The sequence below is a fragment of the Diorhabda sublineata genome, chromosome 2 (genome assembly GCF_026230105.1).
Source record: "Diorhabda sublineata isolate icDioSubl1.1 chromosome 2, icDioSubl1.1, whole genome shotgun sequence".
Lineage (NCBI taxonomy): Eukaryota > Metazoa > Arthropoda > Insecta > Coleoptera > Chrysomelidae > Diorhabda > Diorhabda sublineata.
In genome coordinates this window covers 21,669,740-21,686,496 of record NC_079475.1, presented here as the reverse complement: position 1 = coordinate 21,686,496, position 16,757 = coordinate 21,669,740, and the positions used below count along the sequence as shown (strand labels likewise).

The 16,757-nt window shown below is 32.4% G+C and overlaps 2 protein-coding genes across 2 annotated transcripts in view; both read right to left on the bottom strand.

The window, feature by feature from the left end:
* The window catches only part of LOC130452603 (phosphatidylinositol 4-kinase beta), a 75,376-nt gene extending 67,812 nt beyond the window's left edge, over positions 1 to 7,564 (bottom strand). Inside the window, exons 1-2 of the mRNA XM_056791940.1 lie at positions 7,309 to 7,564; positions 4,006 to 4,273 (exon numbers count right to left, since the gene is read on the bottom strand). Coding sequence (XP_056647918.1) covers positions 4,006 to 4,190 — 185 coding nt within the window. The 5' untranslated portion in view covers positions 4,191 to 4,273; positions 7,309 to 7,564. The remainder of the gene's footprint in view (positions 1 to 4,005; positions 4,274 to 7,308) is intronic.
* A 7,572-nt stretch (positions 7,565 to 15,136) lies between these two features.
* On the bottom strand, positions 15,137 to 16,450 carry LOC130440629 (general transcription factor II-I repeat domain-containing protein 2A-like). Its single transcript, XM_056773888.1, has one exon. The coding sequence runs from the start codon at positions 16,448 to 16,450 to the stop codon at positions 15,137 to 15,139; it is 1,314 nt and encodes a 437-aa protein (XP_056629866.1).
* Between the last annotated feature and the right edge of the window lie 307 nt (positions 16,451 to 16,757).

Genomic DNA, 16,757 nt, shown 5'->3' with positions numbered 1-16,757 from the left:
CAGAATAATTCACTTGTTTTGGATAGCCTTAGTCAAATTTCAACTGAAACTCATACACACAATTAAGGTGAGATTGTTGTTTTGGAGAGAAATCAACGAAATGCAGCTAACGTTGCAAAATTATATCATGACATACCAAACCTCTCATATCCCAAATATCCCCACTTTTCCTTATCTAGAGTTTTGGGTACTAGTTTACTGAAAAATCATTAGTGTAAGTTTGGCAAGAAATCTGTCCGTTTGAATCCGTACTTGAGTATGTAAATCTGCCTGCTAACCTTTCCGCTTTATGTATTAAAATCTCATTCTAGATCTTTCCGTTTCATGAAATTTCTAGAATGCCAACAGTAAACAGTTATGCCTTTCTAGAAATTGTCTCTATAAAAACGGATAACAAAAAAGTACAGTAAACAGATCACAAAAAATAAATATAAAAAAATAGCAGTTAGTTTCGATAACATGTTAGAACGGTCTATATCATAGGGCGAGTGCATAACTGTATTAAACAAATACCCACAATCAAAACATTGTTAAATATTATGTTATTTTAACCCATCCTAACTTTTCGTGTAGTATGTAGTATAAAATAATATTTTCAACGCTGTTTTTCAGATGGTCATTCATTTAATACCCTTAGTTCCATTCATTTCAAACAAAGACCAGTCTAGACTTTACATAACATCTTGAACAGAATTTTTTACAATTGTAAAAGGGATTTAATAATAAATTCGGCTACAGAAAAGTTGGATTATACACTAGCATGTACTGTTTGTCAAGGAGAGTTGTGGTTTAATATTGAATAGATATCAGGATAGGAATCATATATCACCGAAGAGACATCAAATCCATTGTTGTGAATTTTACGTGTACACATAAAGAAGAGAAAGAACAGAAACAAGAGGAAGCAAAACTATTATACGATTATGAATGAGACTAATTCCATAATTTATCGAAATCACACGGCTTTCATCATTCACAATAGTATTATTCTTTTATATTGAATATTAAAAAGAAAAAATCGTAAAATAGGGCTTCCAAGAAAGTTACATAAAAAAATAGCGCGCCAAAGACAATAAATACCTTAAGGGTGTTGGGACGAAGTGTATATATTACGAAACAATTTTTGCAAATTGTCTAGTTGCTATTTTTAAAAAAGAATTTTTCATGATTTATAATTTTTCTAATTGAAAAAAAAGCATCGGACGGATTGTACCAATTTCAGGTTTGGTATTATTTTTTTTTAAATCTAGCGTGTCTAATTTAACCGGACTAATATATGTAATGAATTTATTCAGTATTTTAAAACAAACCTACTAATTTAATACAAATTCGTACTTATACAAACAAGCAAAACGATCGGTTGACAACAAAAAAACCCAACACGATGTTTTCACCAAACGTGTCAAAATACGTCGAGACCTAAGTACCTCTATAAAATTGGCTGACCCAAGTCATAAAAAGAGACTAAAAATCGTAATTGAAAGATTTTTAGGTGCCCAAATAATATATTAGGTGCATTTATAGGTCTTTCAAACTTGGCGATACCTATTTAAATCAAAATAATTTTGTGCTCTTTGTTTCACAAAAGAGTGAAGTGCAACAAGTTCTTGTCAAAAATTTTCCATTTTTCAACATTTAACCGTCAAAAATTTCTTGGATGGCTTGTTCCAATATAGATAATCGTTTGTAAAATCGATTTCATTCTTATTTTGTTCATTAACTCATAATTTATTTAGTTTAGGTTTAGGTCTGCCAGCTTTTGATATTTTACCGAGCATACTCTCATTAATGGTCTCAGCAATAATCCAATTAAACATGATTTTAGTGTTCATTAAGTGCAAGACAATCTCTTGCACTCTCTCTGTTAAAAAAATTTCCATTCAACTTCTAACCATCAAAAATTCCTTGAATGACTATTTTTTCAATGTACTAGAAGTGGTAGACCTTAATGATACTTGTGTATATTTCAAGATCAAATCTTATTTAAAATCGATTTTGATATTGTAGAAAGCTCATAGAAACAAAAGGCATTGAGGGAATTTTTGAAGATTAAAAATTGGATATAAAATTTTTCTTGACAGAAATCTGTTGCACGTAATGAAGACTTAAATCCTGTTTGAATGGATTATTGCTTAGACCATCAGAGTATGCTCGGTGGAATACCAAAAGCTGGCAGACCAACCTAACCTAACCGAAATTATGAGTTAAGGAACAAAATAAAAATGGAATCGATCATTGATAATGGAACAAGCACCACCATCAAGATCCACCACTTCTGGTGAGGTCATAAAGACAAAAATCATTCAAGGAATTTTGATGTTGAATATGGAATACTTTTTGAAAAGAATCAGATGCACTTAATAAACCCTTTTTTTGAATTTTTCAAAAACTTTAAATACTCCTGATTATTGATTTTCGCACCTAAATAGCCCCTGATTTACGATAAATGTTTACTCCATTCTTTTTACATGTGCCAGCCAATTTTATAAAGGTTCGAAACCTTTAGATTTAACACTTTCGGACTAGATTCGAAATAAAAAATTCCAACACGCCAGTTTCGAAAAAGTTTGTAAACAATTCCAATTTTGTTTTATTCTACACACGAATCAAGTTTGTATTTTGTTTAGTGAAAAATCGACTTTAAATTCTTTTTTGTTTTGGTATCCTTGTAAACAATCAAAATATTTTCTTTAAATAGGAATCTAAAAAAATTCATAATTGTTACTATTCCTGTATCAATTTTTTTCTCTGCAAGATTCTTTTCTAATATTTTCCTCGTTTTACACATAAAAAGTCGGATCATCGAATCGTTCAATGGCCTTATAAATAATGGATTCATGATGGTAAAACTTTTAATTGAAAAATAAATACATAGGTGATCTAGATTAATTGTTCTGATTGTTTACCAAACTGTAAGTAAGTATGCTCTTCAAATAAAAAGTTTACTTACACTTTAGATTTGTTCTATGCAACAATACAATATTTTAATTTATTTACTTAATAATTGATTGATAATACCTTCGCTACGATTATTAAATTATTAATCTCAGCCATATTTCTGATGTCATATCTCAAAATTTACTTCTTTTATTGTTAATTAAATATTATTATTTACGTGGAAAAACAATCAAAGACACCGAGGAAAAGTTACGTTAATATTATTCTGAAAATACTTATCTGAAAGTGGCAATACGAATATGGAAGATATTGAGCGAGACGCAAATTTATCAACTAATTTAGCAGAGCTAATCTGACGTAACCGTACTGATCCACCGTGTTTTTTTTACTTCTGTCCACGATCTGTTGGCGCTTTTTCTCATAAACCATGACGAATAATGACAGTTTTGATCATCATAACTATTTAGGTTGTCAATTTTCCTCGTACTTTCGAAAATAAAGTTCTAACGAGTAACAGTAATCAAGAAATTGTTTACCCCCTTCTTACACCATTTGGGAAATAATAGAATTGACGCTATCCGTTTAATTTTGTGGTTTTCATTCAACATTTTTTGGTCCTAACAGGCACACTGTTGTCGGTATCTTAGCAACAATTTGATACAGAAAAGACTGTAACCGTTCGACCTACAGCTAATTTCATTGCATAAGCATTGACACTCGTGAAACACGGTTGAGGTTCTGGGAATACCGTTTCGATGAACTTAGTTGTTTGGGGCTTATGAAACTTTACTTCCTCGTCGCGATTACATTTCGCCACGTCCACTGTTGTTTCTTTAAATAAAATGAATTCTACTGCTTTTTTTACTTGTTATAGAAAAAAAAATATATTCTAGTGTTAACATTGGCCAACTACAAACAATTCTCATTGTGCCGGTGCTACAATGAAGACCAGTATATTGCCACGTTCCTGCCACATAATTCTAGATACATTCTGCAGTCTTTAACACTTTATAGAAAATAAGTCTACTTTTTCAAATATTTGTTATATAATAGTGAAAGAGCGTTTATTTTAATGATAGATTAATATTTCCAAGTAGAAAAACTTACCTAAAATCGAGGCTCAAATTTCTCTGATGATTGCTGAGTCTTGTTTTGATACTAAGGGAAGTCGTGGGTCTTCCATGGACAGAGGGCACGCTGTCTCTACAGTTCGTCAGTTTTTGACGTTTTAGTTGAGTCATTACATTGGGTTGTTGCTGTTGCAGCAACCCTCCTACGGGATTTCCACTCATTTTCCACTTTTTTCTACCTCCTCATTTTTATCGATTATCTCATAACCGCACCCGCACGTTGAGATATTGTAATTTTAATCGGGCTGTAATAAAAGATAAACAGTATCGCTATAATTTTCATACACAATCAACAGTAGAGAAAATTGTAAATAAATAAGCTTTAACGACAATAGATTACCCGATAATACCTACAAAAAAAAATATGACAAAATTATTTGACATTAATGATAAAAGTCAATTATTGTTAAGGTCCACAGAATAATCGTTTTATTGTTAGCTATAAACTAAATCTTCAAAAGATAAAATCGGAAAATAATCAAGATCTAAGCTAAGCCTTAACAAACAAAAACAGTCAGTTATCTATACAACAATACCATAGAGTTGTTAACCCAATAAGAAAGGTTAAAAAAATGAATCTACTATATATATAAACATTCTTCAATAGGTATATACCTAACTAATAATTGTACTGACAAAATAACTAAACAATAAAACCTAGCCGGAAAATAAATTCATCAAACAGATCCTTGTAGGTCAAAAATAATTTTATCTTATCACAAAACTACTAATTATACTATGATCATCATAAAGTTGAGACATCCAATGATTAGAAGATGGCCAAGCGCCAACAAAATGTATCAAGTTAGTTCCAGAAATTGAGTAACTACATATTGTTAATAAACTAGTGCCAATAGAAATAGTACCTTACATTTACTTTAGATAAAACTACTACATATTAAAACTAAATGATATTTTGAATAAGAATATATTGAGCTGGATAATCAACATAAAAAATTTCATCAGAAAATATTTAAGTTTCATTTGGTTAGATAACATACAAAATTGAACTGGATATATTCATATATTAAACACCCAAATACTACAAACATGTTAGCTACTGAAACCAAATGCTAAACACATCTCAAAATTTGTTCTCTATCCATTCACGGTTTCTCTAGAACATCTTTTGACTTATGCCTACCTATGGAGGGTAGAGGTAACGAGTAGTATCTCATATAAGGGAAAAGTTGAAAAAGTGTCCAGCAATTCAAAATTTTCCCAGACAAAGGGTGTAATATGAATGTAACAATTGTAGAATATTCAAAGTTGAAAAATTATATATTATAGTTCAATATTGATAATTTCACTGACACTTGTTCATATACACAGATTGTTATCCTTACCTCTAACCTCCGAAGGCCTACCTGAGCCACTTTATATTCTTGTCATCTAACTATCTCATTTGAGTCTTTCCTGCTTTTTTATATTCCTCTTGATTCACAATAGATTTGTTCCATTGCATTGGCCTGATATAAGGTGAGTACTCGAATTTTTATTTCGATTTTGCTGGTTCTTTATTAATTTCTCTTTCATTTCTATCATTTCCACTGTATATCAATTCATCTCTACATAGTAAATATGATTAAACACCAGTTTAGAGAACCTATACATTGCAGTAGAAACCATCTATATTACCTCATAGATAACTATTCAACACTTGTCTCAGTAAAAGATGCTCAGAGATCTTGGACCAAATATTCTACTTCTATATGTTCAATGATTAGCAACCCATAGCAATCAATTATTATGTTCGCTAGATTAATATCTAACATTGAATAAAAGATAGTTGATAGCGATGACATAAAGGCAGCAGTAAACATAAATTTTTATAAAGTAATGCTGGCAACATAGATATTTTATTTAATATGAAAATATTATTGATATTCGAATATAGAAATACTTGATACAAAAGTAGTGGTAGAACATATAGGAAAACAATTGTCAAGTGTGTTGTTACTAACCATTCTCACTTATTTGTAACTTTAAAACTATTCAAATAATTCCATTAGATCATTAAATACAACAATCGAGGAAGGAGAGCATACCCTACCATCACTTTTTATTTGAAGGAAACCACTAAACCATAGATTAGGTACATAGAATAACAATCATAATAGATATTAGAAGAAAGGAGAGTCTGTTCTTCAATCTTTCTAATATAGCACAAACTTTGTACAGAGTGTGGCAAGTACAGAAAAATCTTTTAAATCATATTCGCAGGTCTTTAGAATTAATAAGAAGCTTATTCTGACCTCAGATAAATGAAAATGGAGATATAAAAAGGAAGTGTACATTGTTAACTGAGAATTGGATGGATATATTTGTTTGCAAAGCTATTCGAAACCCATAAAAACTACGAATCACCATATTTAGCCCAATTCATATATTATATTGTATCTCATTTTCAAATTGAACTTAAAAATCATTACATTATATACTTCAACCACCAAAGGAAATGAACATGTACCAACCGACACCAATACAGGAAATTGGTAGGACATTATATTGAAGGTGAATGAATACCATGTCAAGAAAAAAAGGTGAGGTGAGAATGGAAAATGTATTAGATAGTGGGATGAAATTCCACTATGACTAACAATATATGCTTCTACACAAGATTATATAAGACTGTTAATTTGTCAAAAATTGGGAAGATTTACTTCAAAACAGGGAATCAATTTGAATAAGACACATGAGTTTTATAGCCTCGACCTAATAATTACTTCTTGTTTTCTCATTAAAAGATGAATTGTGTAGAGAATCACCAAAAGAAGTGGTCAAATTAATTGTTATGTAGTTATTTGAATGCATCCATGTAATTCTTGGAGATTCTGAATATATCAATAATTGAATATAAAAGTGTTTCTTGTGCCAAAATATTATTCTTGCTATAACAGATATTACAATATGTTCATAGAGTATATCACACTACATATTTATATAAACAAATATTATTTCAAGTCATTTGAATTAAAATATAAAATTTGATAAACAACATATGTTTATATGGTTTAAACGGAAAGCCATTTTTTCTAAAATGACTGTCCCATTCACATAAATTACTTGGTGTATTTAATGTATTTGTTGAGTATTGCATCAAGATGAAATACGATTGTTTATGTTGGTATTTACATTTTCTCGAAGGGTGTGCCTTTATAACTTATTTTTATGGTAAATATTACGTTGCAGTAAAAAATAAAATTAGAAATCAAATGAGAATAACGTGAAACTTTTTTTAGAATTTAGGTTTGCTGGTTATTCACATATATGCACTTACTTTCTACTACTGACTACAAGTTGTAATCTTAAGCTGTCAAATCCTCATAATAGCCCCGATAAATACACACACCTAGTAAATAATTTACGAATATATAATACACGTAATCACTGATTATCACATATAATAATAATCTTAAGTACGAACACTACAACTTCGTCTTATTTATTATTGTTTTGTACAATTTTCACCACTCCAACGAATGACAAACACGAACTACCAAGTTCGTCACGACTGCGGCGCCACCGCCATTACTGCATACTTTGGAAGAGAGGGGATAAATTCATGGATAATTTAATTTTAAATTTGATGTTGTCAGACTTGGTATCTTTTTATGTTTATAAGGATTTTGAACTAAGTAAACGAACACAATAAAAAATAAATAGTAATTTGAATTTCTTATATTTTACGTAACGTAGATTATGGATGTTATGGTTTAATCTACTAGTAAAAATATTAGGATTATGAATATTATAGTTGGTATGGAGAGGAGTAGTGGTTTTTAAATTGACCAGAACATCTGGTCAATGATAATAATAATTTATAATCCAACAAGACTATTATTTTCCAGAATATGGAAACATACATAAAAATAAGGAAGATTAGAGTTACACATTTAGGGCGTCTCATTTCTCCTTTAAGTTTTTTTACATAAAATTTAAATCAGTGGTGACTATACCATGGTTTAATCCCAAAGGGCTGAAATAAGAGATACGAGAGAAAAACCAAAAGTAACCGAAATTATTAAAAAAAATACTTAATCTCAAATGTTTTACAAAACTATGAACCCCTTTTATAGCTATTTTTATACCTGGAAATAAGGAAAAGTCAGAAAAGCAACCTGGACATTTTTAGCTAAAAACTGTTGAACTAAAATAACTCCTAAGAAACACCAAACATTTCCAAATTACACCTTTGACCAACTCTGCATGAACTACACTCTTTTTATGAAAAAAGCAAATCAGTATTGTTTCTCCGTTTAATTTGACTTGATAGCATTTTTTGGGACTATGATATCTTCCATAGACTTGACTGTTGCTTTGATTCTAAATTATATCCATAGCACCATGACTTATCACTAGTAATAGATCATGACAGAAAATCTGGATAATCTCCATGCCGTTCTTTCAAACCACGACATATTTCAACTCGATGTTCTTTCTGTTCAGTCAAAGTACAAGGAACAAACAGCAACCCATTACATGACAAGAAACCTAAGATAACCCATCACTTATAGACAGTTGATCAATGATCACTCGATGGTTTGTGGCCTCCAGTTTGTCCCAGTTTTTAAGCCGCACAAACTATTCGTACAATTAAGTTTTCCCATAGTGTCATCTTTGTAAGCTGTTTCCAGCATTAAAGCAATTTCAGGCGTACTTTATTGGGTATAAATAAAAATTTTACTTAAACTTAGCATCATAAAAGGCGAAATAAGGACAAAATGGCGCTAGCAAAAAATCTACAGACTACAGATGAACAGAATAAGCCACTTCGATATCACAGACATCACTGAACTGGTAATGAGTCGTGAAAAAATATATACTACAGAAGATCCTCTTATGGTAACGCCATTCCAATTATTATTGGGTTCCCGAAGTATTGAAAAAAATATAATTCGAGCACATACCAAAAGCGTTCACAGGAATCCCTTTAAAGCAAAATTCAAACGCAACTTTATATGATTACAGGTTAAAAACGATAGTTTTGTTATAATCTAAGTGATTAGAAGAATGTTTTCTCATTATTTATTTCCAAAAAATTTATTTCATAAGTTAGCGTCAAATTTCGATATCGTTATAAATAGAACTCAATGTATATTTCACGAGAAATCTTAGAGCATCGATGCGGCAACGCTGCATGTGACGAATATAATGATAGATGAATATAAATATAATTCAGATAGTTAAACAATCATGATTTTTCATTAAAAATATCCTGTATATGACACAAATATAATTTTTAAAATAAATATGACTATTATGTTTTTTATTATTGAAATGGTTGCCTAGGATTGTTGTCTTGGAATTTAAGAAATAGTTTTTAAAGAATCTAGTTTGGTACAAATGCACTCGAAGTTTGTTTTTAGATCCGACCTTGAAAATGTCTTATTATACAATGAGAGACGGAATTATATATTATAATGGATAGTATTTTTAAATAATATTGTTAACAATCTATTATAAATAGATATTACTGAGAAGATTTTTGAAAGTGTTCGATTAATTCATAATGAAAAGTAACATTTCAAAAACCACATTCACTAATGCAAGAGCGAGTCAATCCCACAGAAATAAATCAATGATTATGTGATAATAAACAGGAGATGAGAAACGATACAAGAGTTAAAATGTTCCTATTGAGAATATATCAAGCTGAAAGTCTCCCAGAAACATCATAAAAGTTGCTAAGAGTGAATAGGAAATGAACTCAAAATAAAGTTTAAAATACTCAATTAAGTATATAGGAAAGTCTAACTCGAATCGAAACAATAAATTCAATGATTCTATGAGAGCAGGAGGAGGTGATAAATTAAACAAGTTGGGAAATGATGATCCTATTAAGTTCCATATGAGAAGCTCAATATCCTCCTCCAGAAACATTTCAAAATTTGTGTGAGAGTAAACAGGAGACGATAATAGATAAGAGAGTTCAAACTATTCCTATTCAGTCGATGATCAAGCTCAAAATCCCCCCAAAACATTCCAAGACTTATATACGAATAACCAGGAGGTGATAAACGATAAGAGAGTATAAAATATTCCTACTGAGTACAGTATAAAGTATCAAGCTCAAAATCCCCTAGAAACATTCCATAATTTCTGTGAGAATAAACCGGAGGTAATAAAGAGTAAGTCCTACTGAGTGCATTATCAAGTTCAAAATCCCCCAAAAACGTTCCAAAACTTGTGAAAGAGGAACCAGGAGATGATAAACGATACAAGAGTTAAAATATTCCTATTGAGAATATATCAAGCTGAAAGTCTCCCAGAAACATCATAAAAGTTGCTAAGAGTGAATAGGAAATAAACTCAAAATAAAGTTCAAAATACTCAATTAAGTATATAGGAAAGTCTAACTCGAATCGAAACAATAAATTCAATGATTCTGTGAGAGCAGGAGGAGGTGATAAACTAAACAAGATGGGAAATGATGATCCTATTAAGTCCCAAATGAGAAGCTCAATATCCTCCCCCAGAAACATTTCAAAATTTGTGTGAGAGTAAACAGGAGACGATAATCGATAAGAGAGTTCAAACTGTTCCTATTCAGTCGATGATCAAGCTCAAAATCCCCCCAAAACATTCCAAAACTTATATACGAATAACCAGGAGATGATAAACGATAAGAGAGTATAAAATATTCCTACTGAGTACTGAGTACACCGGTGGCATATGCGTAGGCACGTTCGATTTTTCTCCCACAATGTGACGTTACGTTGCAATCAAAATGTGAAGTATAATATAAACCTATTATAAAGTTTTATTTTGATTCCAAAAGTTATATTTGATACAAAGACACGTCTATAAACTATGTATGATTTATATGTTTATTGAATTTATCAGTTAAATTTCCCGATCTGAAGGCCGCGGGCGGTTTAATCGGTACTAAATGATGCATCTAAAGTTTTCACCAACATTCGCGTTTCAACGTACGGCTGAAAATTGGACAGTACAGGCTGTACCTACACGATGTGTACAACGTTGGTCGAACATTGGACGAGAGCTCGAACCTCACCTAAACATATTAGAGGAATTAAAAAGTAACAAAAAAGTGATGAACAGCATGCAATAGATATAAATTTTTTCAAAATAAACTGGATGAAACTGGCAACTTTGCTTTTTCATACAAAACACGTAGCATTCACATGCAAGAGGACAGCAAGTCTTGGTTTGAACTTCATTCCAATGTTGGGTATTTCTTTAGCAAGGGTAAAAAAAACGACTTTCCATGACCAACGTTCCAATGCCAACAATGGAAGCAAAACATTCGTGGAATAACATACGCAATCATATCAGCGCACAATATTGGAAGCATTGGACGCATCGTGTGGTACTGGCTTTATAAGGAATATAATTTCCTACCTGTTCCGTGAAATAAGAGACTATTTAAAATATCATTAACAAAATTATGGAATTATTCAATTCAATAATATTATTACTGATATATTATAGATATATTTTATTTATTTCTTTGCGCGAATCGTATAAAGTTAAATAAACAATGTTTTTTAATCCTATATATTTTGCATTATACGGGACTAGGTATTCTCTTCGAAATGATTGGAAGAAAACACGCGCTGAAGTAAATTACACTAAATAAGAGGTACTGTATCTAGATATTTCCAACCAGACTGAAACCGTTTTTGTTTAAAATTCTACAAGTGAATCGACAATAACATAAAATAACTCTGATTATTGGACAAAAATAGGAATTGTGTGCCTTATTTTGTAATTTACGACATTTATGTACCATATTTTAAATTAATTTTATCCTCTCGACGACAGGCTCCTATGCACTGCTTCGCTAAGACTTTTTTTTCAACCAAAGTATTCAATACCTCTTTCTTCGGTACTTCGATTATTGTTTTTGCATGTAGCTATGTTATTATGATCTCATAATAGAAAGTACAATATTTTAAAAGAAAATAATAACAGTTAAGTCAACTCTATAGCTGCTGAGCTAAACAAAATATTATAAACACTCAAAAACCCGGTAAATACGTTCAGCATTACCGGTGTAAAAAATATTGCATGAATCAAGCTCATAATCCCCCAGAAACATTCCAAGTTTTTATGTGAGAGTAATCAGGAGATAATCAACTATAAGAGAGTTTAAAATACCTATTCGTATTTGTACCATCACATACAAATCAATCTCCAGATATTGGTTGTTTCAGAGGAAACAGTAGACGATAAACAGAAGTTTAAACTAAACTAAGAGCGTTTAGAAGGTCCTTTTGCACATAAGCTTTGCTTTGTATCGGTTTTTCGGGTGAGAGTTGAAGTTGAGTGCATGAAATTATACCAAATATAACCAATCGTTCGGACTAAATAAATCGTCATCACAAGGATAAGAATAAAGTGAATGACGCGCGGTTAAGACTAAATATATCTACCTAGGTAGTACATCGCCTTTTGCTATAAACGCAAGACATAATAGGTAGACGCACAAAGTAGTTAACGCATTCACTTGAATCACGTCCATTTTGAAATAGTCGAAACTCATTAAATTGGGATTGGGTACGTCTAGCACTCCTGTCGCCTTCGCTTGTTAAGTCTTGTGTCCTCTAGGAGGCGCCTCATGAGAGTCTGGAGCGGGCATGAGAGTAAACGTCAGATTATGAACGAGAAGAAGTCTTAAAAATTTCCTGTTGTATAGGTCACATAAAGCTCAAACCTCTCAGAAATATTTCAAGAAGTAGTTGTTCGAGAGCGAACAGAAGCTGGAAAATATTTAGAATATTTAAAATGCACATATTCTAAAGTTACAGCAATTTCAATCTATGCGGTCTATTTTCTTATGTCATACTTATTATTTTCGAAATGATTTTTATAACAAAAATTACTTATTAGATGCTCCCGGTTACTTGGTTTCTTTATATCAAAAAGACAATTTGAATTCAATTACGAGACATATTCTTTAAGTAAGTACCGTTTTGGAATTAAAAAAAGAAGTGCAAAGATATCGCAATAATTTTATTTTTACATGACAGCCTGTACCTTAATCTTCTTTTCTACATAATTTCCGTGAATATTGAGGCACTTGTCATAACGTGGCACCAGTTTTTGAATATCCTCATAAAATTCTGCCGCCCGACTTGTTAACCATTGTATCACAACTGTTTTGACTTCATTATCGCTGACCGCCCAGGTGTTTCTTCAAGTGCAGGAACAAATGGTAGTCGCTGGGCGCCAGATCAGGGCTGTAGGGAGGATGATCTAGAGTTTCCCATTGAAAAGATTTGAAGAGATCGTTGGTCCGATTAGTCATATGTGGACGGGCATTGTCATGTAGCGAAACGATAGCCTTACTCAACTTGCCACGTCTTTTGCTCTTGATTGCACGACGCAGATTGTTCAATGTCTCACAATAAGACGCTGCATTGATTGTCTCATTACGAGGCCGAAACTCCACTAGCAATACTCCTTTTCTGTCCCAAAAAACTGTGCACATGATTTTCCGGGCAGAAATTGTTTGTTTAAGCTTCACTTTTTTGGATGATGATGAATGTCGTCATTCCATGGATTGTTGTTTCGATTCTGGTGTGACCTAGGCCACCTATGTTTCGTCACCAGTAACAATTTGGACTAAATAATCTTCACCTTCATTGTGGTACCTCTCAAGGAAAGTCAATGCACTGCCTAAACGTTGGGTTTTGTGCAAATCCGTCAACATTTTTGGAACCCAACATGAACACAGTTTCCGGTATTTCAAGTTCTCGGTCACAATGCGATACAAAACAGGAAGTAGTCGCACAATGATGAAATTGTAAAGCGTCTGTTTTCTCTCACCTTTTCGTCCACTTTCTGCACAAAATCTTTATTAACGACCGAAGGACGCCCACTCCGTTAAATGCTCTCACCCATTTCTTTACCATTCCATTACCCACTTCACAGATCTCACGATGAATATCGATTGGTTTTATGCCTTTAGCACTAAGAAATCGTTTATCAGCCCATACTTCACAATCGGCGGGACTCACGATTGTCGGAGGCATCTTAAACACTCAGTAAACAACGTACACAATGAAGAATCAGACTGTAATGGCGTCAGTGCGTAGACAAGAGATGTAGGTAACCAACGCTCATGTGCGGAACGCCGACCTTGGGGTTGCGGCGGCGGAATCGCAAAACGGTACTTATTTAAAAAATATGTCTCGTATATTGATAAACTAGTGAATTTTGGATTAATTTTATTATATTAGTCTTGACTAATGTTCAGATGACGCCGAATTTGGAATCTTAAAACCTGACCTTCGAAATTAGATACCTTAGTTCACATTTATTTCAATTTCATTTTCTATCAAATAAAATTTCAACTTTATAATTTGAGAATTTCTGTTTTCATGTAAGATCGCTGATTGTTTTGATGGCAAAAATGATTGATGACATCATTTAAAATAAAGAAAAATTCTTCAACGAGTAGCTTTGAAACATATTTTTCATTTCACTCACAGTTTAACAACAATAAAATCAATATTTGTTGGTATTAGAGTTTGAGGTCAATTATGAAAACATTAAAATATATTTTTGGGAGCCTTTGAATTCGGAAAATTATTAATTACATGATCGTATATTTAGCTTTTCTTCACTCAAAGGCCATTGTTAATGGTTCTTCACTCTTTTCAAGCAAGGGAAGCTTCTTCCACTTAAATAATTTGTCGCTGGTATATACAGAGAAATACCAAAGGCTATATCAAAGTTTGGATAAATATTTTTTAAAAATTTGAAATATAGATTTGAAAATATACACATTGATGAACAAATTCTGTATATAAATCATTAGATTACATTTTTTAAGGAAACTAGTTTCTTTCATTAGAACCAATGCTAACACTTTTGCCAGAATTGAAAATTTCTCGATAAATTCGTTATAAGCCTGTTGCCATTTTGCTAATTCGGATATGAGTATCTACAACAGGGGTGTCCAACTTGCAAGGCACCAATGGCCAAAACTAAAACCTTTGATGTGGTTGCGGGCCATATAATAATTTTGTTAAAGTAATAACAAAATAATGTAAGGTATAAAAATAATTAAATCAAAAAAAGAGTATTATTTCTTTTATTGCTCATCGAGTACGTTTTTGTAAATGAATGGAAAATTTTTACATATTTTTTTTTTGAGAGCTAAGAGAATAATGTGAAGACTGTGGTCGATCGGCTTCATCCACCAATGAGGAAATGTCCACCTCCAGTTCAGTTGTAGACAGTCTCATGAGATGACGTAAGGAAGAATCGGTGAGGTTGCTTCTGTTGTGGTTTTTAGTGTACTTCATGGAGGAAAAGGCACTTTCACATGTATATGTGCTTCCGAACATTGATGTAATCTTCAGTCCAAAATCTCGCAAATTTGGAAATTTCTCTTTAGACAGTAATTTGAAAAATTCAGGTTCCCTTTCTTGTCTGGTGATTAGGAACATGTCAGCTTGAAGGTCACATAACTCAATTTGTAAGTCGGGTGGTTGATCTCCAATGATTACTCCAAAAGGATTATTATAAAGCAGTAAACTGCTTTTGAGACTTTCGATTTCTTCAAATCTTGTATTGAATTCATCAATAACTTGTTGAATTTGTGAACTGCAGCATGGAAACTCAATATTTTCCTCACTATTGAATTCTTCTGTTAGTTGCAGACAGCTAGGGAAGTATGTCAGGTTGTTCTTTTCCAAAGCATGTTTAAGCACGCTCAGCTTATTGCGAAATTCGTTTATTTTTCCGATTAAATCTGAAACCGTCTGGTTTCTTCCTTGAAGACTCAAGTATAAACTGTTAAGATGATTAGTCAGATCTGTTAAAAAAGCTAACTGTCTGAGGAATTCTGGATCCTTAAGCTTTCTTTCCAGTTCAGTTGTGTCCGATAAAACGTATTCATTGAGGAATGCAGGGATTTCCTTCCTTATGGCAAAAAACCGTTCCATGCACTTTCCTGCACTCAGCCACCTTACATGGTTGTACATTAGCAAGTCTCCATACTTAGCCTCTGTTTCCACTAAAAACTGCCTAAGTTGCCTGTGTAGAAGGGATCGATTTCCACCTCTAATCTTATTTATAATCTTACTCACGGTTTGAAAAACTTGATTTTGCTTGACTGATTTTCCACATAAAGCTCCCTGATGTATAATACAATGGATTGCAGGACAAGTAACACCATTCTCTCGAAGCAGACCCACTAATCCAGTTTTTTTACCTGTCATTGATGGGGCCCCGTCTGTTGCTATGGCTGAACATTTATCGAAACCTCCAATTCTATCAACTGCTTTCTTCACAGCCTCATAGATGTCTTTTCCTTTAGTCGTTCCATAAAGAGGGCAGATATCAAATAACTCCTCTTTACTGATAAAATCGTCAAAAGTAGTACGCACAAATATTAGGCTTTTTTTAACTAGGCTAAGCATAGACTTTTCTACTTGCTCACCCATAGCAACTATCCTTCTTTGTATGGTTTGATGTGGAAGTGGCACTGATTGAAATTTCTACGCCATTTTAGAATCTTCAGCTTTGGCCATTTCAACGTTACACTTTTTAATTAAATTGCCATCAGTAAAAGGTTTTTTTGCCTTTACTAGCTCAAGCGACACGGCATTTTCATGTTGTAAGGTATATAAGGAATATAAGAAAATATAATTCTCTCCGTAAAACATTTTGTGTGCCACAACGAATGGCGGTTCAGAGTGTTAACTCTGAAGTAATCATCTCCAGCCATTCCAATATCTTCATCAGGTACTT